General features: G+C 37.2%; 2 protein-coding genes across 2 annotated transcripts; one reads left to right on the plus strand and one right to left on the minus strand.

Annotated features, from left to right (window-relative positions):
• The first annotated feature begins 12,147 nt into the window (after positions 1-12,147).
• LOC104119440 (O-fucosyltransferase 19) lies at positions 12,148-16,373 on the plus strand. Its single transcript, XM_009630955.4, has 8 exons — positions 12,148-12,899; positions 14,114-14,186; positions 14,277-14,347; positions 14,455-14,543; positions 14,622-14,754; positions 14,841-15,073; positions 15,160-15,636; positions 15,730-16,373. The coding sequence occupies exons 1-8, from the start codon at positions 12,270-12,272 to the stop codon at positions 15,983-15,985; spliced, it is 1,962 nt and encodes a 653-aa protein (XP_009629250.1). The 5' UTR covers positions 12,148-12,269; the 3' UTR covers positions 15,986-16,373.
• An 8,154-nt stretch (positions 16,374-24,527) lies between these two features.
• On the minus strand, positions 24,528-27,186 carry LOC104119441 (fructokinase-like 1, chloroplastic). Its single transcript, XM_009630956.4, has 2 exons — positions 26,344-27,186; positions 24,528-25,548 (listed from the first exon to the last, which is right to left on the minus strand). The coding sequence occupies exons 1-2, from the start codon at positions 27,112-27,114 to the stop codon at positions 24,856-24,858; spliced, it is 1,464 nt and encodes a 487-aa protein (XP_009629251.1). The 5' UTR covers positions 27,115-27,186; the 3' UTR covers positions 24,528-24,855.
• Between the last annotated feature and the right edge of the window lie 455 nt (positions 27,187-27,641).

The raw sequence follows: 27,641 nt of genomic DNA on the forward strand, positions 1-27,641 counted from the left end.
TTAATACTTTTTTCCTTCTAAATTTGTCACTACTACTCCAATTAATGAAGTGTTGATTAACTGAAATATTTAAAAAAATAGATAAAGAGTTGTTTAAATAAACACTCTTATGATTAAGGTTATTGAATATAATTTTTTAAGGTGATGCAAAACTGTTGAAATTAGAAGAGTTATAAATGGTTTTATATTCCTGTATTTATGTTATACCCTTCTAGAAGATAGTTAGTTAGGAAATTAGTTGTTAGTTTTCTTACTGTTAGTCGGTTAAGTTATTTACAGAGGTATTAGGATAAATAGACTGTGTACAACTCATTTTGTCATTAAGACAGCTAATAGAGAAAATTCATTTTTATCTCTGTGCCTCGCTCTGATTCTCTCCTCCCCTCTCTTACTCGAGCTCGTTATTGGCGGAATCTAGGGCTAGATTTTAATATGGTATCAGAGCCATGGTTCATCACGATTGAGTTACGGGATTTCTAGATCGATTGATTACCTACACTTCTCTGCTATTTCACTTGCTTTTTTATCTCCGATTTTCTTCTTCTTTGATTTCCCCAAATCTGACGGTTTTGTCAATTCTCTGCTCAAATGACGCTTGATTCACCTTGAATCACAGCTGGATCTTCACATGCAAACAATCAACAGATCGATTATAATGATCCGCTGTATGTTCATCCTTCGGATACACCAGGAACGTCGCTTGTCCCTCAGTTGCTAATTAGAACTGAGAATTATTCTGAATGGAGATGATCTATGGAGATGTCACTCCTTATGAAGAATAAACTCGGATTTGTTAATGGAACCTGCACTAGAGAGAAATATGAACAAAAATATTTTCCAATTGCGGCAGTAAGATCGTTGTAATGCCATAGTGCAGTCGTGGATAAAGAGTTTTGTGTCCAAGGAACTCAGAAAAGGAATTGTGTATTCTTCGAAGGCACAGAAGGTTTGGAAGGCACTTAAGGATCGTTTTGACAAAATTAATGCTACTAAAGTGTACCATATGAATAGGGAAATTAGTTATTTGACATAGGGGATTTCTAATGTATCAGTTTACTTCTCTAATCTCAATTATCTATGGGATGAAATTAAGTCGATAATTCCTCAACCATGTGACTGTGAAAAATCCAAAACCTTTGTTGAGTTTCTTCGCCAATAGAAACTTGTGAAGTTTTTAATGGGACTGAATAACCCTTATGCACCTCAAAGAAGCCAAATACTAACGATGGACCAACATCTTCTCTTGACCAAGCATATTTGATTATAGTTCAAGAAGAAAGTCAAAGGCTAAGTAGTGGATATGGTATACAAAGTGGAATTCTGGAAAGTGGACCTATGAATACTGAGAGCAGCTCTTTTGTATTAGTAAACAACTCAAATATGAAATACAGGATGAAGAATACAAATCTATTCTATGACTATTGCAAGTTGAAGGGGCACATAAAGGACACATGCTATAAGTTAGTACGACATCCACCAGGATTTAAGTTCAACAAAAAAGAAGAGGTGCTAATGACAACCACAGATCACTGGCACATAATATGAGTGTAATGGATGAAGCTCAGCACACTGGAAGTGATGGAGTTGGTATGATAAATGGAATGATCAATGCAACAACCCTAATTTTTACAATTGAGCAATATCAGCAAATACTGAGAATGTTGAGCAAAACAAAATGGACCAACAGAGAAAAAAGGACCAGAAGATGTGGACAATATAGCAGGTAACTCGATTACTGACCAAGTTAAGTGGATCGTTGACAATGGAGCCCTAAATCATATAGTTTCATCCTTAGATCTATTATCCTATGCTAAGCATGTTCCTTATTCCAAATCTATTTTAGTACATTTACCAAATAGAGAAAGTACTAAGATTACACACATATGATCCTATACTTTATCTAACACTCCAACTCTACATGATGCACTTTATTGTCACGACCCAAATTTCCCTCCGTAGGATGTCGTGATGGCACCTAGTCTTAAGGACTAGGTAAGCCTAACATTTACTGAAATAATAACAATATTTAACTAACGTCTGACAAATACAAAATAGAAATCTCTATACAAAACTTACAATTCCAAAACCGATAGTATAAGTTATAAGCTCTACTGAGTTTGCTACATAAACCTATAAATACAACTGTTTCGAAATAGAGATAAAACAATGCAAGTACAATAACAGAAGGTGACTCCAAGGCAGGTGAACACAACAACATGTCTACCTTGAGTCTCCACAGCAAGATCTGTACAACTAGCTAGCGATCGACTAACTCCGAATTACCTGGATCTGCACAAAAATGTGCAGAAGTATAGTATAAGTACACTAAAGCGGTACCCAATAAGTATCAAGACTAACTTCAGTGGAGTATTATATGCTAATACAAACATCTCTTTTCTTTTCAAATAGACGAGGGTATGTATGAATGATCAATAATATCAGAATCCATCTTCTTAAACAGATAATGGTGATTAATTACATGTATGCTTGTGCAAGTGTTCTATCACAGTTCAGGCCAATGAGTAAGGGTAGAGGTAAATGAACAGCACATAAGAAACGATCCCCACGAATTGCACAAGGTAAAACTCAAATAAATTAGGCACGCCACTACACAAATATCAATAACAACAATGCCCCCAGGCCATCTCAAGTCACAACAAGTCAATTCCCGACATAGCCCACCTTGTCTCGCCGAGTGCGCAATAATAAAGTAAATGCCCGCCTTGTCTCGCTGCACGTGCATAATAATATTTTTACCTTGTCTTTCCACATGCACAAAATTACATATATAGCCCTCCTTATCACACCGCATGTGAAAATATCAATAGTAACAATAGCACGGCAGAAACTTCGTGCAAACACCCGACAAAAAACCTCCCAACAATATCACGTGCCAAAATCACAATATCACAATAGCCCTCGGCTCAACAACCTGAGTACCACAGCAATAACAACAACAACAACAACAACAACACGAGAATACGACAAGAAAATCAACTCAAGAGTTTTGAATCACAAATAAGCGGTAGAACAAGCTCACAAAGAATAAACACAATAGGGAATACTCGTCTCAATAAGAACGGCTCAACAAGGGAGAAATTATATGTAACAAATAATTCCAAATAGGAATAAGGTAGCTATGATAAAGGATAACTAAACTTTATTTAGGGTTGAGCAATTACGAAGAGATACAATAAATTCAATTAAGGATAGGCAACAGAAAAGATAATCATAACCTCAAATAAGGATAGACAATTACAAAAGAGTTAACCATAATTTCAATTAAGGATAAGCAGTTAGGACAAGGATAGCATGGCACTTGAAGAGGCAACAACTTCCATTAAGGCACACAAGGGTCAAATAGGCAATAAGGGGGAACATGAAGCAAATAAATTCCAATAAAGACACGTAGAGGTAAAGCTAGTAAATGGGGAACTTAACATAACAAAACAACTTCATATCTAGTGGACATAAGGACATACGAGCCCTAAAAGGTCAACCTTCTACAAATAAGACCGAGCACGTACTCGTCACATCGTGTACACGAACTTCACATGTAACAATTATTACCAAAGACTCAAATCCTAAGGGGTAGTTCCCCACACAAAGCTAGGCAAGATACTTACCTCAAAGAAGATAGACCGTTACTCTAAAATGAACTCCTCGAGTGAAATAACCTCCGGATGGCTCAAATCTAGCCAAAATAGCTTCAAAGCATAAATAAAACTCATAAGAAACTATTCCGGATAATAAAGCTACAATCTTTATCAAAAACTGAAAATCAACCCAAAAGAAGACCCCTGGGCCCGCACCTCGAAACTCAACAAATTTCACAAAACCCGAACACCCATTCCAATACAAGTTCAACCATACCAAAATTATCAATTTCCGACCTCAATTTGTCCTTCAACTCATCATTTCACATTTTGAAAGATTTTAAATTTTTCCCCAAATTTCCAACTTAATTTACTAATTAAATAATAAAAATAGCAATGGATACATGAAATATAACAAGATTCGGGTAGAGAATACTTACCCAATGAGTTTCTTGAAAAACTTACAAACAATCTCCCAAAACCGAGGTCTAGAACTCAAAATATGAAGAAAAAGGCCAAACCCTCGACTTATATAATTCTGCCTAGGACTTCCGCATTTGCGGACAAAAAAGCACATTTGTGCTCTCGCATGTGAGAGAAAACGTTCGCATCTGCGAACTCAATTGTCCAGCCCAGTGGCCACACCTGCGCAAAAGGAGTCACACCTGCGACACCGCAGAAGCGCACAAATAGCCGCAGAAGCAGACATCATCGCATTTGCGATCAGTGGGCCGCAAAGGTAGCCATCGCATCTGCGATAAATCCTCCGTAGAAGCGAAGTCCTCCCCCAGGCCTCAATATCACAGAAGCGACATAACCTTCGCATAAGCGGCTCCACATCTGTGATCAAACCTCCGCAGATGCGGATACACTAGAAACATATGTTGTCCAAAGCAATAAAATCATCTGAAACTCGTCTGAAATACACCCGGGCCCCTCGGGACCCAGTCCGAATATACCAACTAGTCCTATAACATAACACAGACCCGCTCGAGGTCTCAAATCACATCAAACAACGTTGGAACTATGAATCACACCATGAATCGAACTTATTAATTTTCAAATCTTCCAACTTTTAAAACTCGCGCCGAAACCTATCAAATCAACCCAGAATGACTTCAAATTTTGCATACAAGGCCCAAATGACATAACAGAACTATTCCATCTCTCAAAATTGCATTCCGACTCTGATATCACCAAAGTCAACCCTCGGTCAAACCTCTCAATCTTTCAAAACTTCAACTTTCCAAATTTCGCCGAAATATTTCACATTAACCTACGGACTTCCAAATCCGAATACGGATGCACGCCTAAGTCAAAAATCACCATACGAAACTGCTGGAATCTTCAAAACACCATTTCAGAGTCGTTTTCTCAAAGTCAAAACTTCGGTCAACTCTTACCACTTAAGCTTCCAAAACTAGAATCCTTCTTCCGAATTGACCATGAATCATCCGAAAATCGAACTCGACCACACGCAAGTCATAACACCTAATACAGAGCTGCTCGAGACCTTATGCCACCAAACGAGACGTAAATTCTCAAAACGACCGGCCGGGTCATTACATTTATGTACCTAAGTTTCAATATAATCTGTTATCTATGTCCAGATATACAAAAGAATTGAACTGTGTAGCCTCTTTTTATCCTGAATTTTGTCTATTTCAGGACCTCTTCAGTGGCAAGGTGAGGGGAATTAGTAGCCTCAAGGATGGGCTCTACATCCTCAATCCTTCAAAGCTTGCTGCATCACCTACCTCCACTTGTATGACTACTACCCAGACTTCCTCCTCAACTATGTTGTGGCATCAAAAACTTGGGCATACTTCTCATTCAGTCCTCGATAAAATACCTACAATAAAGACCTTGTTGTTTAATTTTGATTCTTGTAACTGACATGTTTGTCCATTAGCTAAACAGACTAGGTTACCTTTTTCTACTAGTACCTCAAGATCAAAATATTCATTTGAACTTATTCATATGGATGTGTGGGGTCCTTATAGAGTAAATACCTACAATGGTTATAGATATTTCCTCACTCTTGTTGATGATTTTTCAAGAATGACTTGGATCTTTCTCTTAAGACTGAAAAGTGATGTATATGTGGTTCTATCAAATTTTCTTCACTTAGTAGAAAATTAATTTTCTTCTGCTATCAAATTCTCATGTCTGATAATGGCTATAAATTATTTAATTCTCTTTGTTCTACCATGTTTCAAATCAAACGAATTGTTCATCAAAGTAGTTGTGTTTATACTCCCCAACAAAATAGAATTATGTAGAAGAAGCATATACACTTACTTGAAGTAGGCAGAGCATTGAGGTTTCGAGCTGCACTTCCTTTAAAACTGTGGGGTGAAAGCATTCTAGCAGCCACCTATATCATTAACAAACTACCTAACAATGTCCTACATGGGAAGACTCCTTATGAGCTTTTTCATGGATATCCTCAAAGACTTGATCACCTAAGGATAATAGGATGTCTTTGTTATGCTACAAGAACTCACTTTCATGATAAGTTCCAACCAAACTCCATTACTGCTATCTTTTAAGGTTATGCTTCTACACAGAAAGGTTATAAGTTATATGACCTTGAGTCTGGGAAAATCTCTTTCAGTCGAGATGTTATCTTCAAGGAAAGTATTTTTCCCTTCAAATGCCCAAAAAGAAAATTTCTTTCATCACAGCATGACTCTTCCACATGCACTCCTGCAGCTACTTCTGATACATTACATCCTTCTCCAACATTGGATGATAGACCAGTCTCTTTTATACTAGAAACACCTACTTCACCTCCTTCAACACCAATTACCAACATACCAGTTTCACCTTCAGAGCCTAACAATTCTCCACTCACTACCAGCTCACCTCTTTCTACAGAATGTAATCCATCATACACATTGCCTTCTCCTTCTCCCATTGACCATGCTACTTTAACTGATCTTGGTCTTCCTGCTTTACCTGTCCTTTCTCAGCCTAGAAAGTCAGGTAGACTAGTAAGCCACTAATTTGGTTGACTGACTATGTCCATCCACCCCTGCCATCCAGTTCTTCTACCTCTCATCCTATTCAACAGTTTGTGTCCTATACTCACCTTTTTGCTTCTTTTAGAACATTTTATGCTTCCTTCTCTACTGGCATCGAACCCTAATCTTTTCATCAAGCTACTAAGGATGCCATGTGGGTTGGAGCTATAAAGCTTGAAATTGAGGCTTTTGAACAAAACAATACTTGGTTTGTAGTTGACTTACATGTTGGAAAGATACCCATTGTTGCAAATGGGTATCTAAAATAAAATACAAGACAGATGGCATTGTAGAGAGGTTCAACGCCATATTGGTTGCTAAAGGCTTTACACAGCATGAGAGGTTGGATTTCCATGATACTTTCTCATGTGGCCAAGCTAACCATTGTGAGGGCTGTCATTGCCACTACAGCTCTTAAACACTGGCATGTGTTTCAAATGGATGTTCAAAATACTTTTTTGAATTGGGATCTTGAAGAGGAAGTTTACATGACTTTACCCCAAGGATTTAGTAGCCAAGAGGAGCATAAGATTTGTAGGCTACTCAAATCCCTATATGGGCTAAAGCAGGCATCTAGATAGTGGAATTTGAAGGTGTCCCAAGCCTTGTCTCTGTATGGTTTTAAGCAAAGTAAACATGACTATTCATTGTACTCTAAGAATGTGGATAACAAGTTTGTATTAATACTTGTCTATGTAGATGATCTTCTTATTACAGGAAATGATCCGCAAGAAATAAAACTTGCTCTGAAATCTCTGCATCAACATTTCAATATGAAGGAACTTGGAGAAGTCAGATACTTCTTAGGCATAGAGTTTTCTAGGTCAAAGGAGGGAATCCTCATGTCTCAAATAAAATATGCCTTAGAAATGATATCTGATGCAGGTCTAGCAGGCTCTAAACTTAAAGAGACATCAATGGAGCAGAACTTGAAGTTGACAAGCACTGTGTTTGATGCATGCACAAACACATATAAAGGAGATGAATTACTGGAGGACAGGGGGAGTTACCAAAGGCTCATAGGGAAGCTTTTGTATCTCACAATAACAAGACCTGGTATTTCATATGCAATGCAGTCCTTAAGTCAGTTTATGCATGCACCTAAGAAGTCTCATTATGAATCAATACTTCATGTAGTAAGGTACATTAAGAAGGAACCAGGGCTAGGATTGTTAATGTCGAGTGACAACAGTGAAGAAATAGAAGCATTGTGTGACTCTGACTAGGCCTCATGTCCTATGTCAAGAAAGTTTGTTCCTGGATATTGCATTAAGCTTGGAAGTTCAACCATATCCTGGAAAGCCAAGAAGCAGCACACTATATCTAAAAGCTAAGCTGAGGCTGAGTACAGAAGCATGTCACACACAGTGGCTGAACTTGTGTAGTTGAGAGGTCTGTTGAAAGAGCTGAATATGAATCTGAAACTGCCCATGAAGTTGTTCTGTGATAATAAAGTAGCATTGCAAACTACTGCAAATCCTATGTATCATGAGAGGACAAAACACATAGAAATAGACTGCCATTTCATCCAAGAAAAAATTCAAGAAGGGCTGATCAAGACATTTTATATTGCTAGTCAAGAACAACCAGCAAATATGATGACCAAGGCACTTGGGCATCAGCAACATGCAACATTAATCTTCAAGATGGGAATGAAAGACATTTTCTCATTCTCAACTTGAGGGGGAGTGTTGAAATTAGAAGAGTTGTAAATGATAGTACATTCATGTATTTATGTTGTACTCTTCTAGAAGATAGTTAGTTAGGAAATTAGTTGTTAGTTTTCTTACTGTTAGTCGGTTAAGTTGGTTACAGAAATGTTAGGACAAATAGACCGTGTACAACTCATTTTGTCATTAAGGCAGCTAATAGCGAAAATTCATTTTCATCTCTCTGCCTCACTCTGATTCTCTCCTCAGCTAACTCGAGCTCGTTAATGGCGGAACTTAGGGCTAGATTTTAACAAAAACCTTCAAAAACAAATCCGTTAGAGTTGTTGGGTGTGCGAACAAAATCTCACATTGGTAGTTGAAAATATTGGGAGCCTTCATATAAGATGTAGGGATCTCTTTATAGTATGAGGCTTTTTGGAGAAATCTGTGCGGGCTTGGCCCAAAGCGGAAAATATCACACCATGTTAAGAGTATCTTTTGGGGCATTTTAGCCTAACAACTGGTATCACAGCCAATGGTTTGGCGGAAAAACTATGGAGATGGCAGAGTGGGGCGTGGGGGCCCGACTTAGTGCCTTTTCCCTTCTATGGGTCAGTTCACTACCTTTACCCATAGCTTCAAAGACGCATACACAGCCTCTCTTTGGGCTTCGGTAATCGTAAATACTCTGATCATGTGGGTGACATACATTTAATCTTCAAATTAGCCCATTAACAGTAATGGGTCATGTGAAACTTTGTTCAAGGGGGAGATTGTTGGATGTGTGTGAACAAAGTTCCACATGGAAAGTAGAAAGGAAAAAGATTTTACTTATAAGGCTTTGGATACTCTTAATGGTGTGAGGTCTTTTGGGAAAAACCCTGTGGGCTTGGCCCAATGCATACAATATCACATCATGTTAAGAGTATCTTTGGGTTGTTTAAGTTCAACAACTGGTATCAAAATCCATGTTTAGTAGGACGAGTATAGAGACCGCAAAGTGATGGTGCGGGCCGACGCGCACACAAGAAGAAGCTAGTTGCCGAATTCGGTTGCCATAATACTCTAACAATTTGGGTGGCACACAGTGAATCTCAAAAATTGACCCGTAGATTGTGGCAATGGGCTACATGGAACTTAGTTCGAGGGGAGACTCGTGAATCATGGTAGTAAGCCACATGGAATTTAGTTCGAGAGGGAGATTGTTGGGTGTGCGAACAAAGTCTCACATTGGTAGCTGAAAAGATTGGGAGCATGCATATAAGGTATAGAGATCTCTTAATATTGTGAGGCCTTTTGGGAAAAACCGTGCAGGCTTGGCCCAAAACGGACAATATCACATCATACTAAGAGTGTATTTGTGTTAGTTTAGCCTAACAAGGAATTGTTTGGTTTGTCCTGATTTTCTTACCATATTTAGTTTTCCTATCTCTTGAATGAAAGGACAACATATTTATCATCATTGAGTTTTTCTTTTCTTGGAAGGAAATTATAAATCTCCCATATTTGGCTAATCCCTTTTCTCGGAGGAAAAGGTTTGGACTTCTATAAATTGAGGATCCTTCCTTCTTTTTTAGTAGCATCCACAATGTAGCTATAAGGGGTTTGAGAGCCTTGTTTAAGGAGGAGAACTTTTTGGGACAAGTGTTAGAGTGTCACTTGTGTTGGCCTCTTCGTGAGGTTGTTCTCTCGATATTTTGTACTCTCTTTTATATAGTGGATTGTTCATCTCCGCCTGTGGATGTATGTCAATTGACCGAACCACGTTAATGTTTGTGTCTCTTTTGGTATATTTTTCTTTTGTTGTCTGATTTATCATTGTTCAAGGTTTGCTTTACTAGCTTCCGCATGACACCTTATTATTTGGATCCTAACACAATTCTTGTGGGATCCATAGTCACTAAAAATGCATTATAGGTTATTACTATGTGAAATCAAACAAATGTTCACTTCTTTTCCGTAACTAATAATAGCGTGTCATAAGTTTTTGTATCGTATTGTAGTCATAAATTGCTCCAGAATTCTTTAAACCAAAAATGTAGCTGCCTTAAGCAATACTGGTTCATTTCCTTTAGAGCGAGGGGGTGGGGGTTGAGTAACATTCATGAGAGTTTCCACAATTAATACGTTAACTAATTTTAATTTTGGTCGATATGCAGAGTAATTCGTTGTCTTATCTCCTGTATCAAGTAACCATGTTTTTCTCCCTCCACAAAGAAAAGACGAAAAAACAAAAAGAAAGAGGAAAAATAATATATTAAAAGTTCAGAAAATTGTACATCTTTTGCCCTAAGGAGACTTTTCCCGTAAGAAAGACGCTTTAATCTTTTAAGAGCCATAAAAAGCACTTAAGTTTTTAAAGCTATAATATAAAGTATTTGTCTAAACTATATTTTATCTCGCGCTAAATGTCTTACTTATTTAATAGTTTATTATTTAAAATAATACAATTTTTTTTAATTACAAACGTATAAATGACTTCTTACTATGTTAAAATTACAAATATTTTAAAGTAGACGTAGTTGACAGTGACGGCCAACATTTGGAACATCAGGAAGTATTTAAGAAGGCATAATTCAAGTTCTTAAAAAATTTATAGCGACGACAATTAGATTGAATCTCCCCAATTTCTATTGAGGAAATGATCTCCTACGTACAATTTAAATAGAAGAAAATGATATTATAAACACACATCTTATGCATTTTATTTAAAGATCTCCGATGTCGAATTTTTACTGACTTCTTTTATAAATGGTCATAAAAATAAGTAACATGTGTAATGTATTATAAAATTAAATATTCCGTTAAAAATAAATATTAGAAAAAAATAATCTTTTATGTTCACTTACAGTTTAAATAACAAAAGCAATTTTACAAAAATCTCATATGATATTTTTTTATTAATTTTTGTGAAAAAAATATCATATAACTAAAATAATATCTATAATGAATCACAAAAGCAAATGTCGCCCAATAATTTACCACAGGCGCATTTTATTTATAAAGGGCAGTTACATTTTCATCTTATGGAGAAAGTACTTTCTAAGATGACAGATTCACTTTCCAAAAGAGTCCAATTTCAGACATAGCTTTTTTTCAGGATTTTAACGTTTGATAAAGTCCTTTCTTGATTGGAGACAAACCGTACTACAAATATTCAGTCCTATTGACTCCAAAACTCAATTATTCACTGATTTCTTTTTTGTCTCAGAAAAATAAAAAAAGTTAGTAAAATCTTTTCACAATGTAAAACATTTAATCAATTAACAAAGTTTTAATTTTTAATTAATTGATATCAACTTTATAATTTTTCATTATTAATTCGTTTTCAGTATTTGGAACATAATATCACCTCTATTTCATATTAAATACTCCGTAACATCGTTTTATCTTTATTTTCATAGGCATGAAAATATCATAAGACCATAAATTTTAAGGGCAAATTTTGTATCTGTTAAAAGTATTTTTTTCCCTTTTTTAAACATTATTCCCAATCACAAGGTGGTCGTTAGTTGTTACTTATGGTAAAAAAAAATTCTTTTGAGTTTAAGTTCTAATAATACGTATTCAAGTCACTTCTCAGATAATTATACGTATTTCCTGATAAATATTAATTAGTAATACTAATAAAAAGGACAATTAATTCGTTAAAATATACTGCTAACTAAAATATTTTTAAACTATCAATAGATATAATTTAAGTCATTTCTTTTTATTGAAATTGAAAAACCTCTCATGCGAAAGTAATTGATAGAATAAAATAAAATAAGACCCACAAGGAAAAAAAGCAAGGAACCACCCCACTAATCTTCCAACCCCCACTCCCCACCCCAACCCCACCACCCTGTAAATATATACTCACAAACAAAGCAACGGTTCGCATATTGGAAAATCCTCTTCTCTCTCTCTCATATAATTTTCTCACAAAAAATATTCTTTTTTTGACTTTCTTTAGTTTCCTTGTAAACACTAGTCATACAAATTCCTCTCGTGAAATGTCAACCGGTGGCACCACCACCACGACGACCAGCACCACCAATTCCGCCACTGTTATCCCCGTAGCCACCGCACCCACCACCCACCACCGTCGCCGTATCACCGACTCCATGACGGACCCCGAAAAATCATCAAATCACAGTACACAACATATAGCCTCATCAGATTATAATGTTTTCTCCGATAATAATGATAATAACACTGAAATTATCAACACCAATATTCTTCATTATCACCATCACCATCATCATCATCCGTTAATAAAATATTTTTTGGTACGTAAAAAAGTACCAGAAAATATTGTATTTAGAGTAGAAGAATGGGTTTTAAACGTTGGTACAATTATGCAATCTTTGAGATCAAGGAAGAATATGGGCCGTACAGTTTTTGGTTTGCTGCTTTTTTTTATGGTGGCATCTGTATTTTTCAAGTTTTCTTTTATGATGATGAGTGGCAATGTAGAAGATATAAATGGGAATTTAATGAGAAGAGAGAATGGTATTTTTGTTTTACATAATTTCAAGAATGATATTTTGGCTAATGCTCAAAAGGTAGTTTCTGAAACGGATTCTTCTTCTTCTGCTGCTGCTGGGGATTTTGTGAGAAAACGTCAGATGAAAGAAATACCTGTAAGTATTGATTTTAATTTTTCCCCCCTTTTTTTAATGTTTATTCTTATTTAGAATTCTGAAAAATATGGAAAAGAAGAATTAAAGGTTGAATCTTTAATTACCCAAATTTAGTTTGGTGTTTGTGTAATCCAATTTTTAGAAAATGAGAGCTTTAATGTTTATTCTTATTTAGAATTCTGAAAAATATGGAAAAGAAGAATTAAAGGTTGAATCTTTAATTACCCAAATTTAGTTTGGTGTTTGTGTAATCCAATTTTTAGAAAATGAGAGCTGTAATTTTTGCGTTTTGTTTATATTTTTTGGGTTGAAGAATGAAAGATAGAAACTTTCGTTAGTAACTCAAATTTTCTCTGTATTTTGTCATGAATTCTCTGAAAGGAGAGAGTTTTGGGAGCACTAATTTTCAGGATGGAAGATTTTTTTTTTTTTTTTCTTTTACCTTTTTAATTTTTAACTGAGTGGGTAAATTGAGAGGTTGGGGATATCTCTGTTCATTGTTTGACTCGGTAAAATCCAAGTAAGTGGGCGGCAACAAAAACAGTGTGGAATATTGTGAACATTTGCCAGTTGGTTATTGGCAATGTTGACTGTGGTGGTGGCTGTCTAATGATTAGTTGACCGTTATATCCCTTAGCCTTCTTTATTTCTTCTTCCTTTTTAAGAAAAGATAAAGGTAGCGTTCGAGTTTTCTTGTATGCACCTCGACGCGTATATGCTATTTCTCATAGTATAATTTCAGTATAAAATTTATACCGAAGACGTGTCTTCCACGCACATTTAACTGTTAAGGTTTAATTGTTCAATTTGATGTAAACATAGGAAGTAGTTACCGGCAGGGGCGAAGCTACATGTCTTAAAAGGGTGGTCAAGTGACATGCGTATATAGGTAAAATATTAGTAGGTTTTAGAGGTATACAACATATATTGAACTCTCTTTGTCGGAGGATTTTTTTCACTTATTTTAAGTTTGAATACTCTTGAGGTTTCGCCACTGATTACCGGTTACTCTCATCTTCAACTGTTCAGCAAACTGAGACATATACATATGTAGTTCTAGTTTCTGTGCTCTATTTGTTTTTTCAAAATTTTCCTAAATCCAGACTTATTACAGCTCTTGTTGTTTACTTGTGGACTAAGCTGCATATGACCAAAAAAAGATAAGGTGAAATGAAGACATTTAACTAACTAGTCTGTATGGATTGCTTTGACAGGTACCAGAAATATGGATGAAGCCAAACAGTGATAATCATTACCAATGCATTTCTCGTCCAAGGAATCGCATAAGTATGTAAATATGGTAGATGTTTTGAACATATTTGGTGTTAATTGTGAAGTTTATTCTTTATGCATTCTGATACCTGGAAATTATTTCAGGAACTGGCTCATCGACGAATGGCTATATCTTAGTTCATGCGAATGGAGGATTAAACCAAATGAGAACAGGGGTAAGTGAAAAGCTGTATGCCACAATCATTAAGCTATTCTGTTAATGGTTTTTAGCTAATCGCGAAGCTAAAATGTATTGCTAATTATGTTTAGTGGATTACTGCAGATATGTGATATGGTGGCTATTGCAAAAATAATGAATGCTACTCTGGTTCTTCCTTCTCTTGATCACGAATCCTTTTGGACAGATACTAGGTACTACTCTTTAGTTTCTCCTGATCCCCTTTTTAGGGCCTCTTCATTTTCGTTCTAATATTTTCTCGTTTGTTGCAGTGATTTTAAAGATATTTTTGACTGGAGACACTTCATTGAAGTTTTAAAGGATGATATTGAGATTGTTGAGTCTTTGCCACCAAAATATGCAGCTGTGAAACCCCTTCACAAGGCACCTGTGTCCTGGTCAAAGGTTTGTAAAAAAAATCTACTACTAATGTGCTAGATTTAGCTTATAGTTTTCGTGGCGAAAGCTAAAATATGATGCTTTCATCGCAGGCTAGTTACTATAGAGGAGAGATACTTCATTTACTAAAGAAGCATAAGGTAATTCAATTTACCCACACAGATTCAAGACTTGCTAACAATGGCCTAGCATCGTCTATTCAAAGGCTTCGCTGTAGAGCAAATTATCAGGCTCTGCGTTACACGAATGAGATAGAGGACTTTGGAAAGAAGTTGGTGGATAGACTTAGAGATAATGGTGAACCATATATTGCTCTCCATTTAAGGTAATCTATCAAACACTTGGTTTTTCTTTGACATTTTCTCAACCATTGATCGATGAGTAACTTAGCATATTTGCTCGAACGTGCAGATATGAAAAAGACATGCTAGCCTTTACTGGCTGCAGCAACAATTTGACAGCTGAAGAGGCTGAAGAACTTCGTAAAATGAGGTACGAAGTGAAACATTGGAAAGAGAAAGAGATAAACAGCAAGGAAAAGCGACTGCAAGGGGGCTGCCCTATGTCCCCGAGGGAGGCTGCCTTATTTCTTAAGGCGATGGGCTATCCCTCCACGACCAGAATATACATTGTTGCAGGGGAAATTTATGGCAACAACAGTATGGATGAATTTCGTTCACACTATCCGAATGTGTTCTCTCACTCAACCCTCGCAACAAAAGAAGAACTCGAGGCTTTCAAGAACTATCAAAACCGTCTTGCTGCTGTAGACTATATGGTAGCCCTCGAAAGTGATGTTTTTGTTTACACATATGATGGCAATATGGCGAAGGCTGTGCAAGGTCATAGAAAGTTTGAAGGATTTCGAAAGACCATTAGTCCCGACAGGTTTGTTATCATCCTTGATACTTTATTAACTTCCCTTTCCACCCCTTAACTTTGATCAAAATTATGATGTTTTTGTCTCGTCTTTATTTTCAGATTCAACTTTGTAAGATTAATCGACTTGTTGGATAAGGGTGCGATCTCTTGGGAAGAGTTTGCTTCACAAGTTAAGGTCTTACAATCCAATAGATTAGGAGCTCCTTACCTCAGACAAGCTGGTGAATCACCAAGATTAGAGGAGAACTTTTATGCAAATCCTTTACCAGGTTGTTTATGTAATAGATCTGAAGAGGAAGCCAGTAAACAGCAACTCAACAAGAGACCAAGTTTAAGGGTTGCTTCACAAAGATAGGGATTTGTATGTTCATAATTTGGTAGATTAGTCCAATATCAGTACCATAATTCTACAAATTGGCCTATAAGGGGCTGCCAGATGTCGGGTTTTTACTTGCCCTTCACGCTGCGCGGCGAGCAGAAACAAAGAGAGATTATTGTAGCAAGCAAGCAGGGCTTGGAAGCAGAGATGGTTTGGTTTATAAGATGGACAAAAAGAAAGCATATACAGAGATATACTCAAATTATTCTTTAGGTGTGGAGTATAGAATTTTAATTCATTTATTATTTTTATTTTGTTCCAGTTGGTTTTGTAATTAGTTTACACATTAGGTTCAACACGGATTCATATGTATACCGATTCATGAAAATGATATACAGGTCTTTGTACACAGTTGCACAATTAACTCTTTTTTGTCATCTTTTACTAGACAGTTATTTTGCGTTGCCTTTCATTTTTAGCTTAAAGAACTAGATGGATTATTCCACCCTCAGGGTTTGTGCTAATGGTAACAGCGCAGTGGGTACACCTTCGGAATTTAAATGTAGAAGAACGAGCTTATTTCCATTGAGATTCGAATCGTGCAATCATTAGATTTTTATTAAATGGCGTCACTATAATGACTTCATATTAAAAGAAGAAAAACCTCAAATCATATTAATTAAAACACCATGAGCAGGTTTCAAAACCTTTACCCCTACGGAGATATGAAGCCATCTGCATTCAAGTGTATCTTTATATTTGGAGCTATATTTTCGTTTTAATAAATTTATTTATATATATTTAATAATTATTGGACAAAGTATTGTCCCGTGATACCGCTTGCCTCAAAGGTAGAGAAAAGTAGCTTTCATGTAACAAAAGAATTCCGGTAATAGCTCGTAACTGCCCCACTAGCAAGCAAAGGAAAGCGTTTGTAAGGCTCATTTTATTAAATGGGCGGTAAAATCCTCTTAATTCTAACTTTTTCTACACTTATATTTTTAATCTGTCTGTTTATTCCACTACGTTTAAGAAAACCCATATTATGTGTCTTGTGCATCTTTTTCAAGATGATTTTTTTTTTCAATCAAATAAAATAGCAGGCGTTGGTCCGTAGAAGAGTGTCATAGCATAAGACTCTTGCACACTAGGGTGGTGTTTGGTACGAACTAGAAAATGTTTTCCTCGAAAATGAGTAGTTTTGTCACTTATTTTACCTTGTTTGGTTGGCGAATGAAAAACTTTTTCTGAAAAATATTTTCTAGTGTTTGTTTTAGAAAATATTTTTTAGAAAAATAATTTTTTATACTACTTTCCTTACCCCCTTCCCCAAATCCTCATATTTCCTATGCCCCCTCCCCCACAAACCCCAAATACCCAGCGTTTTGAGAACTCTATTTTCTTCGAGAGTAATTATTCTTTTAAAACTTCATACAAACTCAAAGGTACTAATGTGTTGCTTTACTTTTTCACGCAAAAATAACGTTAAAATTTGTGCTACATAACTAAAAAAAAAAAGGTACTCTTTTTACAACTTGAAAAAGTACTCATTTTGTTAAAATGAGAGAAAATATTTTTTCTATATCTTGAAAAGAAAATACTTATTTTATTGAAATGACAGAAAATACTTTTTATTATATTATTTTGTTGAAATGAAAGAAAATAATTTTTTTACATCATAAAAAGAAAGTACTTTTTTGTTGAAATGAAAGAAAATACTTTTTTATATCATGAAAAGAAAATACTCATTTTATTGAAATGAAAGAAAATACTTTTTATTACATCATTTTGTTGAAATGAACGAAAATATTTTTTCTACATCATAAAAATAAAGTATTTTTTTGTTGAAGTGTAAGAAAATACTTTTTCTACATCATGAAAATAAAATACTTTTTTTTATTGAAATGAATGAATATTTTTTTACATTATGGAAAGAAATACTCATTTTATTGGAATTAAAAAGAAAGTACTCTATTTATAAAATGAAAAGAAAATATTCTTAATAACATTTATATTTAGGGTGTGGTAGGGCAGAGTTGGGGAGGGTGGGTGGGTATGGTGGGGTGGGTTATGGGTGGGGTGTGAGGGGTTGCGAGGATGAGAAATATGGTAGAGAAGGTTGAAGAAGAGTTTTGGAAAATATTTTCCTCTCTTTTGATACGGAAAATATTTTCCTTCCATCGGAGTAAAATGAGTTGGCGAGGAAAATCAATAATTTTCCGCAGCTAATTTTGCAACTCCATTCATACGAAAAAACAGTGCATTCGCAAGCTATTATGGTAAAGATAGCCATTCATACGAAATAATTTGCATGACAACAGTAAATAGTGGTCCTACCAATTTGCAAAAGTTTAACTGTTTAAGCGCCTTGAAAATAAAGATTTAGCCACTTTATTCAGTTCTTAGATTTCCATGACAAACTTTTCTACCAACTACTAGTTTAATAGGGTTCACAACGGATAGGCAAAATTAGCCTATAGCATGTCATCGAAGAAATACGCTGGACGCGCGCTTCGACCGTGCCTTCCGGGCATAATTAGGGATGGAAAACGGGGCGGGGCGGGACGGTTACGGGGCAAACCCGCAAAAAATTCAACCCGCCCCGTCCCGCGATCCCTGAATCCCGCCCCGCCCCGCCCCATTGCCATTCCTCTCCGCATAATTGAATGTAAATAGTGCAGATATTACTAGACCGAAAAATTCGGGTGACCATTTCTTGATGTGTTAATAAAGCGTATCCAGGGCTCGAGCTCAGCTGAAGAGGTCTAGCCTGATATGAGAAGTGATACTTCAAGCCCAATTCAAGATTTTAAGCCTGTCAGTACATAACAGTATTATAATCATTACTTGCTGGTAACAATTATTGAAAAGCGAGTTCAAGGAAATATCTTGAATACGAGTTAAGAAACAAGAAGAGCAAAAATTTGAGATGTCACGTAAAATATTGAAAAGTAGCGCTTCTCTCCCCCCTCTGGTTTGGTTTAGTAGACTTTAACATAAAATAAAATTACTATGACTGGGGCATACCGAAAAAGCACAATAGATACTGAGGTTAGATATCTACCTGCAAGAGCAAGGCATTTAGGAAAAGTTTACCTCAGACTATGTGAAGAGTTAACAGTATGGACCATGTGAGACAATTTAATACTGAGAAGGGTATCACGCTACAATCATAGGGTCGACAAACGAGACTTGAGAGTTTGGCTTATTTATATGGAAATAATGCATGGGTTTTATGCCATCTTTTTTCTTGAAAGCACTCTTGTTTCCTTTATAATGTACTAGACAAACATAAAGCAAGTTCTGCTACTATCCAAGAAAGAACTTAACAAGCCCTAGCTAGAAACACTCAAGAATATGATGAAAAACTGTATTTATATTGAATGCCAAGCTCAGTTTAAATACAAGTCTTCCTAATAGTACTCCTTGAATTTCAAATCAAAACACTATCAGGAGCAAACTAACTTAATGATAAATATGAACTAAAAGGATAGCTCTAAATCTATATCTAATCTAGGATAAGCATGAAGGCTAAGAACTAATCCAAAGGGATAAACAACTGGTGACAAATGTTGTTCCAATACGCCCCCCTCAAGTTAGGCGATGTGTAACTAAGCCTTACTTGAACAGATTTCGGTCAAAGGTTGGTTTGGCAAGTGGCTTGGTGAGCGTATCAGCTAGTTGGTCAGCAGAATGAATATGAACAACTTGAACCCCCTTCTGTTGAACATGGTTGCACACAAAGTGAAAGTCCACCTCAACATGCTTCATGCGACTATGAAGGCCCGGATTCTCGCTTTGGTAAGTGACACCAATGTTGTCATAGTAGATTGCGGGAGTGTCTTTGACAGGAAGCTTCATCTCAATCAATAGGTTTCTCACCCATAACAGCTCAGCAAGAGCGTTGGCAACAACTCTATATTCAGCTTCAGTTGATGAGCGAGCCACAATTTTATGCTTTTTTGAAGACCAACTGATAGGGTTTCGATCAAGAAACAGAATATAGCCAGATGTAGAGGATCTATTAGTGAGATCTCCAGCCCAGTCGGCATCAGAATAAATGTGCAGATTAAAATAAAATTTGGGGACACACGGAAACCAAACTAGATTGTACCACGAAGATACCTGAGAACACGTTTCACAGCTTTCCAATGTAGGTCCGATGGCGATTGCATAAGCTGGGACAATTTATTGACCGCATAGGAAATGTTCGACCTTGTAAAAGACAGATATCGAATCTGCCTAGGACTCGGCGATAGCGAGTTGCATCTGTAAGGTCAGGACCATCATTGAGTTTGAGTAACTCGGAGTTACTCATTGGTGTTTTAGCACATTTGTAGTCAGACATCAATTCCGCACTTAATATTTCATTGACATAATTTGCTTGAGAGAGAATAATGTCATCTGAACTTCAAATCACCTCAACACCAAGAAAGTAATGAAGGTTTCCCAAATCCTTAATTGAGAAGCGAGAAGCAAGGAAATCTATAACCTTATTCACAGTGCTAGGATTGATACCGGTTGAGAGTTATTGTTGTAGGATTTGTCACCCCCTGATCTCGGGGAGCGCGACCGGCGCTCAACAAAGTTACCCCGGTCGAGCAAGCCTGCACAGTGCTGTCTACCCAACTTATCCATGAATAAAAAGAATAATACATTTCATTAATTAGACAGTAAAAGGTCATGTGAATAATACTAGTTCATTTCCATAAGTTACGTCATTAACAAGTCTCCAAAACAGTACCTTATATAGTCATAATTAAAGTGGGACAGATGATATGATTACAACAAGTTTAGTTCAACCTTCCCAAAATAGGATACAACCCACACTATGTCTACGGAACCTCTAACAGAAACAAAAGACTACTACGACAGAGCCGGCAACATGGCCCCGGCTATCCCTCAAAATACTATGGACATGGAACAAGAGATACATGACCCCGAAATGAAGTGGGGCTCACCAAGTCAGCTGAGGAGAGGGTGTGCTACTATCATTGATCAATGCCATCTATTATGAAACCACCTGTATCCATTAAAGATGCAGCGCCCCCGACAAAAGGGATGTTAGTACATGTCAAATAGTACTAGTATGAAAACAAAACATATGCAAGGACTTGAAATTATAACATGGAATGAATCATGGTAACAATAAAAGGCTTAGTTGGCCGTTAAAGCCATAGCAAATTTATTAAGAGCTTTCAATAATATTTATAAATTCTTAAGTCGAGGATCCTCTACAACTACCTTTACACAAAGCGGCCCTGCTGGCTCACCCCATCGTATGCGGGTGGGGTGAAATCACAATACCAGAAACTCTACAAAGCGGCCCCGCCGCCTCACCCCAATGTATGTGGGTGGAGGTGCATTCACCATGCCACAAACTTTACACAAAGCGTCCCTACCGCCTCACCCCTATGTATGCGGGTGGAGGTGTATTCATAATACCACAACTCTACACAAAGCGGCCATGTCGTCTCACCCCAATGTATGCGGGTGGAGGTGTATTCACAATGCCACTTCTCGAATTCTCAAAATAATAATAGTTTGTACGAAAGAGTTCCCTTTTAAATCAACCATTTGGCACCTTTGGCCTTAGCAAGTGTAAGTTCATAAGGTTTCATCATGTGAGAAATAAGTGTATAATCACATTGATTTCATACAAGATCTTCTTCCCAAAAGGGGTATGACATAATTAAGCAAAAATAGCCCCATACGACGCGCATGTAGGGAATTCCAGAACGTTCCAAAAAATCATTTCTAGCCACTTTTTGCTCTGCCGCGCCATGCCCCGCGCTGCCCCATGCGGCGCGGTAGTGTAAATTTGGCCATAAATTGAGTTTTTTTCACTTTGCAGGAAAATTGCACTAGCGCTATGAGGCCCGCGGAGCGGTAGTGCAATTTTCTCAGGGTGTATTTGTTTTCTCATTTTTTGATGTCCAGACTTGGTTTTCGAACCCCCGAACGTGATCCATTAACACACGAGGGTTCTAACACGTTATGCCAATCGGAAATCAATTTTACTAGTTTGAATACCCCACATCAGTAGGGTTTCAAGTTCGAGTACACAAGATAGAATTTTACAAGGATTCGGAAATTCCGATAGAATAAGAGTTTAGCTATCATACCTCGAAAGAGTTTTTCATAGTGCCACAATAATGTCCCAACACTCCTAACAATGCCAATCTATAGAGGAGGAGGAGGGAATTATAAGAACGATTAGAGGAATTTGCATGGCAAGGACTGTTATGATTGTGACCCGACCTTTCCCTCAACCAATTTAAGAACAAAACCACCCAAGGTGGTTCAACAATTCAACAACCTCCCCACAGTCTCTATTAGCTCATGCATGTGATAAATATTCCCTCATCACCCATAATCAATCCAAACCCGAAATTGAAGAATTGGGGGAAGAAATCTTACCTTTTTGAAGCCTTAGCAAGTTCCTTTTGATGGAAATCCAAAGTTTGATCAAGGTAGAGTAGTGAAATCCTTAGTCCTCCCTTCTCTCTCTCTAGAATAGCTCTCTCTTCTCTTTAAAATGTCAGGTAATTCCCCCAAAATGAACCCTTAGGTTAGATAAATAAAATAGGGCGGGTTATTAAATTAAAAAAAATAAAGCCCTAATGCTTTTGCAGTTCGCAAAATGGGCCGCATAATGGCCCTCCGGAACTGGGCACTTCTACCTCACTCTGCGACCGGTCTGCAGCCCGCAGACCTATTCTGCGGCCGCATAATGCGCAGCAGAATCTCCCTCCGAAAATTTTTGAGCTGGATATGCGATGGGTTATGCGGCCACATAATGGACCGCATAATGGTCCGAAAATTTGCCCAGATTTCTACCTCAGTTTGCGGCAGATCTGCGGTCCGCAGATCAATTCTGCGACCGCAGAAACGCCCTGCACTTCCAAAAATTTTCTTCAACTCCCCAACGTATTGCTCAACCCAAAAAGTCCGAACAGCGGCGAACTTGCTCGCCGCGAAGAATCCCTTGACTCGTCAACACATAAGTCTACTTCGGCACCACGAAACCCCGATTTTTAGGTATAATTTTACGGGGCCTTACAGGATTGGCGGCGATTGTTGACATTGTTGTTCTATTTGTTGTGATTAGCAACCACTGTTGTGATAGGACTATGAGTTTTCTAAGTTTTTCTCATGTCGGATAAAGAGCTCGTGATCGAGCAACTTTTCATATAGTTCCTCATAGGTGATGGTGGTGTCACGTGCTCATATGGTAGCCGATATCTCACAAAACTTAGGGCCAAGTCCACTAAGAATCTTGACGATAAGTTCGGAGTTAGAAACCGAGGCACCTGCAGTGGCAAGTTCATCAGAGAAGGTCCGAATATGCTGAAGGTACTCAGTAATAGGAATGGTATCTTTTGTGATTAGTACAAGTTGGTCACGAAGGTTGAAGATCCGAGTATGGGACTTGTTTGCATAAGCAGTGTGCAAGGAGTCCCAATTTGGATGTGATTGCAATAGCAACTGTGGAAGCAATGGTAGGGTCAACAGACGCCATAAGAGCATTCTGGATGAGTTGATCCTGATGGAACCAAAGCGTATAAGCAGGATGAGGGTTGTATTGGTGCCAGAAGTAGTGCTCAGGGTGGGAATCAGGGCAGACCCATCAAGGTGATCGTAGAGGTCATGGCCGTGCATAAGAATGAAGAACTGAGCTTTCCAAGTGGCAAAATTATGACTGCCACTAAGTTTGATAGGTAGTTGGGAAGCGGGTTGAATTGGATGATGGTGGTGGTACCGGTAGTGTTGTCGGCATTGACAACTCTGATAGTGTTTCCATCTTTCGTCATTGGAGGGTTTGGTGCAGAAAACAAATTGGATCGTGCTCGTTAGAGTTGTATAGGCTCAGATACCATATAAATACTCAAGAATATGATGGAAAACTGTATTGAATGCCAAGCTCATTTTAAATACAAGTCTTCCTAAGAATACTCCTTGAATTAGGAGACTTATTCAAATCAAAACTCTATCAAGAGCTAACTAACTGAACGATAAATATGAACTAAAAGGATAACTCTAAATCTATATCTAATCTAGGATAAGCATGAAGGCTAAGAACTAATCCAAAGGGATAAACAACTAGTAACAATTGTTGTTCCAATACTAGCAAATAACTTAGTTCCCCAAGGCTTAGATAGATACGAAAAAATCATCTAGCGTCTTTTCCCCTCGACCTAATATCAACCAAACATATTCTGCTCCAGAACCAAACTCATTAAATACAAAGGTGAAAATGAAATTTGGCAAGATCAGTCCATACGCCTCCATATTTCCACTTTAGTGATATCATGTTAATCACATCTACTTTGAAGGGGACTGCAGTTAACCACTTAATATTAAGCAAGTCACATGGTTCTATTAAGTGACATCTAAAAACTTCAATTAAGCAGTCCCAAACAACTTTGCCTTATATTATGCTTGGCCTGATAAGAAAAAACAGATAACTAAGCAAGTACAACACCCTGGAATAGCACCTCCTGATGTACTTTCTGAAGATTATGTTGATTCAACAATCATTCAACATTTTTTTAAAATGATAGCATGGACACTACAGTGAATAATATGAGCTAAGCCGACCATAAAATGATAATGGCGAAAACTTCGCACTTGTTACAGTACTGTAGAATCTAATGACATCCTTTAACCATGAGATGCACAATATAATCAATATGACTCCTGGCTGATCACAGTTCAAGTGCAAATGTACTGGTCTCCGAAGATCATGCACCCACAAAAACGATTTGCATCTTCGGTTCAATTTGGGCTATAATCCTGAATCTACTTCCTTAAGAACCTATTATTTGTGAAGTATAGGATTAATTACAAGATCTGCTTTCAGTAGAAACTACAAGATACAATGTCCGGGAATTGGCATTATGAAACTACCACATCGATGGTACATAGACCTGCTCTTTGAGATTCTGTGTGGCGCTTTCAGTGGGAAAACCCCTAACAGCACCAATTGTCCACTGGGATATTATGCCCGCGGCAACTGCAAAGCGAAGCTGTCTCTCCAGAACATCTTGATCGTTATACATCTCTGGTTGTGTCGTCAATTTTCTCATTATTCCGGCAACAACAGCATCACCAGAACCAGTTCTATCACAAGTGAATGGTGTTATGAGAACATCTTCTGTACCAACCACAACGCCATCAAAAGTAGGAGAATAGTAATGAACCCTAAGTGTCCCATCTGTAACAAACAAAAGTTTCATTCCATCGTGCCATAAGGGGGCAATTTCCTCAGGAGTATAGTGATAATAATCTCTTCTTTGTTTGGTTTGTTCAAAATTCTCCGCAAAGTATTGAGGTCTGTAATTCCTTTTCCTCTCGTAATGCTCTTCGTCAAGAAGAAATTCAAGCTCTTGCCTTGAGACCTCAATGATGTTAGCCTGTTCCCAGGCTTCCTTGATTAAATTTCTGGTCTCATCACGTGATCTCCACAAGGGCAACGGCAGATTCAAGTCAAAAAATACAAGGCCACCAAACTTCTTTGACAATGAAATTGCTTTAAAAAGAGTAGAACGCATAGTTGAAGATGTTAAGACTTCAGAATTAAAGTGAAATATCCTGGCCTGCAAAAGAGAAGGAAAAGCTCAACAAAATTTGTTCAAAATACTTGTCCCAACATCACCCGGACAAAAAACTTGTTAAAGCACGTAATATGCAACTTATCAAATTTCCCTACTGATCGCAACAGAATGAAAACTGATTATATATCGAATTGCCTTTCACTATGGGAGGATCGGTCAGTATCAAGCTAAAAGTCTTGATTGTTTCGGGAAGATAAGGTAACTAGTCAAACAAGGAACGACATAACAATATTAGTACTACCAATGACAACTAGTCGACAGGACGCTAGAATTTAATGAATAGGGAACTACACTTTCACTACCTCCAAGTAAAAGGAGTATATACAATTAGCACAAATGTCAAACTCAAATAAATAGGTTGACAAGAATTATGCATCTTTAGTCAATTTGTTCTACAAAAACAAATGCATCTATACAAAGGACTGTCAGCAGAGTGAACAGATCAGGCAAGCCTCAGAACAGGAGAAAGCATTAAAACTGTTAGTGACTGCACAGCAGTTTCTACCTACAAACGGTGTACTTCTTCAACAGTCTGACTCAAATATACCTATTGACAATCGTTTATATGGAAATTTGCTACATCTATGAAGCCATTGGGTTCTTACATTTTCCATTTTGCACAAGACAGGGCAATACCAATACCTTCATTCACGAAGCAAATTAGGTTCATGCATCCTCTATTAACATTTAAAGCCAAACACCACTATGAAAAATAGAAAAAAGCAACATGCTTGACAATGTTACTACAACCCTATCCATAAAAAAGAATCTATTTACCTCTTTTAGCACATCAAGATTCAATTCGGAGCTAAGCAAAGAATCCTCAGCAGACTCTTTAACTTTCTCCACCCTCATTTTCCCATCCTCAAACTTAATTTTCATATGAGTACATCCAGTCCTCATACTATCATCAAATTTAACTGCCCGAGTCTGCACTTTCTCTTTATTCATTAACAAAACCATTTCTTGACCAAACTCATCATTCCCAACTTTACCCATAAATGCAGCTCTACCACCAAGCCTAACATGGGATATAGCAACATTAGAAGGTGGCCCACCAGGAGCTCTAACAAACTCAGGTGGATTCCACTGTAACATTTTCCACTCTGAATACTTATCTTGGTGCATCTGCTCATGAGATACTCTCACGGTTGGCACAAACTCCTTTTGTGCTGCACCAAAGCAGATGACTAAAGGTGGGTTTGGATATGGAAAATCAACCCCATCATCATATTTTTCAATCTTGTCATCAGCATTTTTTGAGAAATCCATTTGGGTGTTGGATTTTTCAATGTTGGTTTCAAAGTTTGAATCTTTTTGGGGTTTTGAGCTTTTTTTAGCTGTTCTTGATGATTTTTTGGGGCCACGAGGTGAGGGTTTAGGGGGTTCTTGGGTGGTGGTGGAGTGGTCATTGCCACTGGATGCTCTTAGTGGGTTTTTTCTGTGGGGAAGTTTAGAGGAGAAGAAAATGGTGGAAAAGTTGAAGTGGGTTAGTGAATTGTGAGAGTGTTGGGGAAGAGATTGTGGAAGAAAATGGATTGATGCCATGGCTTCTTCTCGGTGTTAGGGTTTATCCATTTCTCTAGGAGATAGAGGTTTTGACTTACCATCGGGCTCTGATAATTTACCCGACTTGTTTCGGATGGTTCGTTTACCTGCCGGGTCGAATTAATGCCCAACAAGGCCAACATTAAGTATGACACTTTCACCTGGGGTGTTCATGGTTCGGTTTGGATCGGGTTTTCTCTAAAAATAACCAAATCAAGTAAGTCGGTTCTTCAAATATTGGAAACAAACCAAACCAATTAAGTTAATTTTTTATCAATTTGGTTTTTGTCGGTTTTGGTCGATTTTTCGATTTTTTCGGTTATTTATCGGTTTTTTTCTTAAATATGAGACATACACTACCAAACACATATTCCGGAGATTATATTTTTAACGTAACACTATCAAACCAATTGTTCTTTGAGAAATCTATCATTTACCAAGATATATTGATGATAATTGAATCAAATAGTGATGAATAATTAAGTACTCAATTAAAAATCGATTATTTTTAACATGAAATAAATTCG

This window comes from Nicotiana tomentosiformis, chromosome 7 (assembly GCF_000390325.3).
Source record: "Nicotiana tomentosiformis chromosome 7, ASM39032v3, whole genome shotgun sequence".
Classification (NCBI taxonomy): Eukaryota; Viridiplantae; Streptophyta; class Magnoliopsida; order Solanales; family Solanaceae; genus Nicotiana; species Nicotiana tomentosiformis.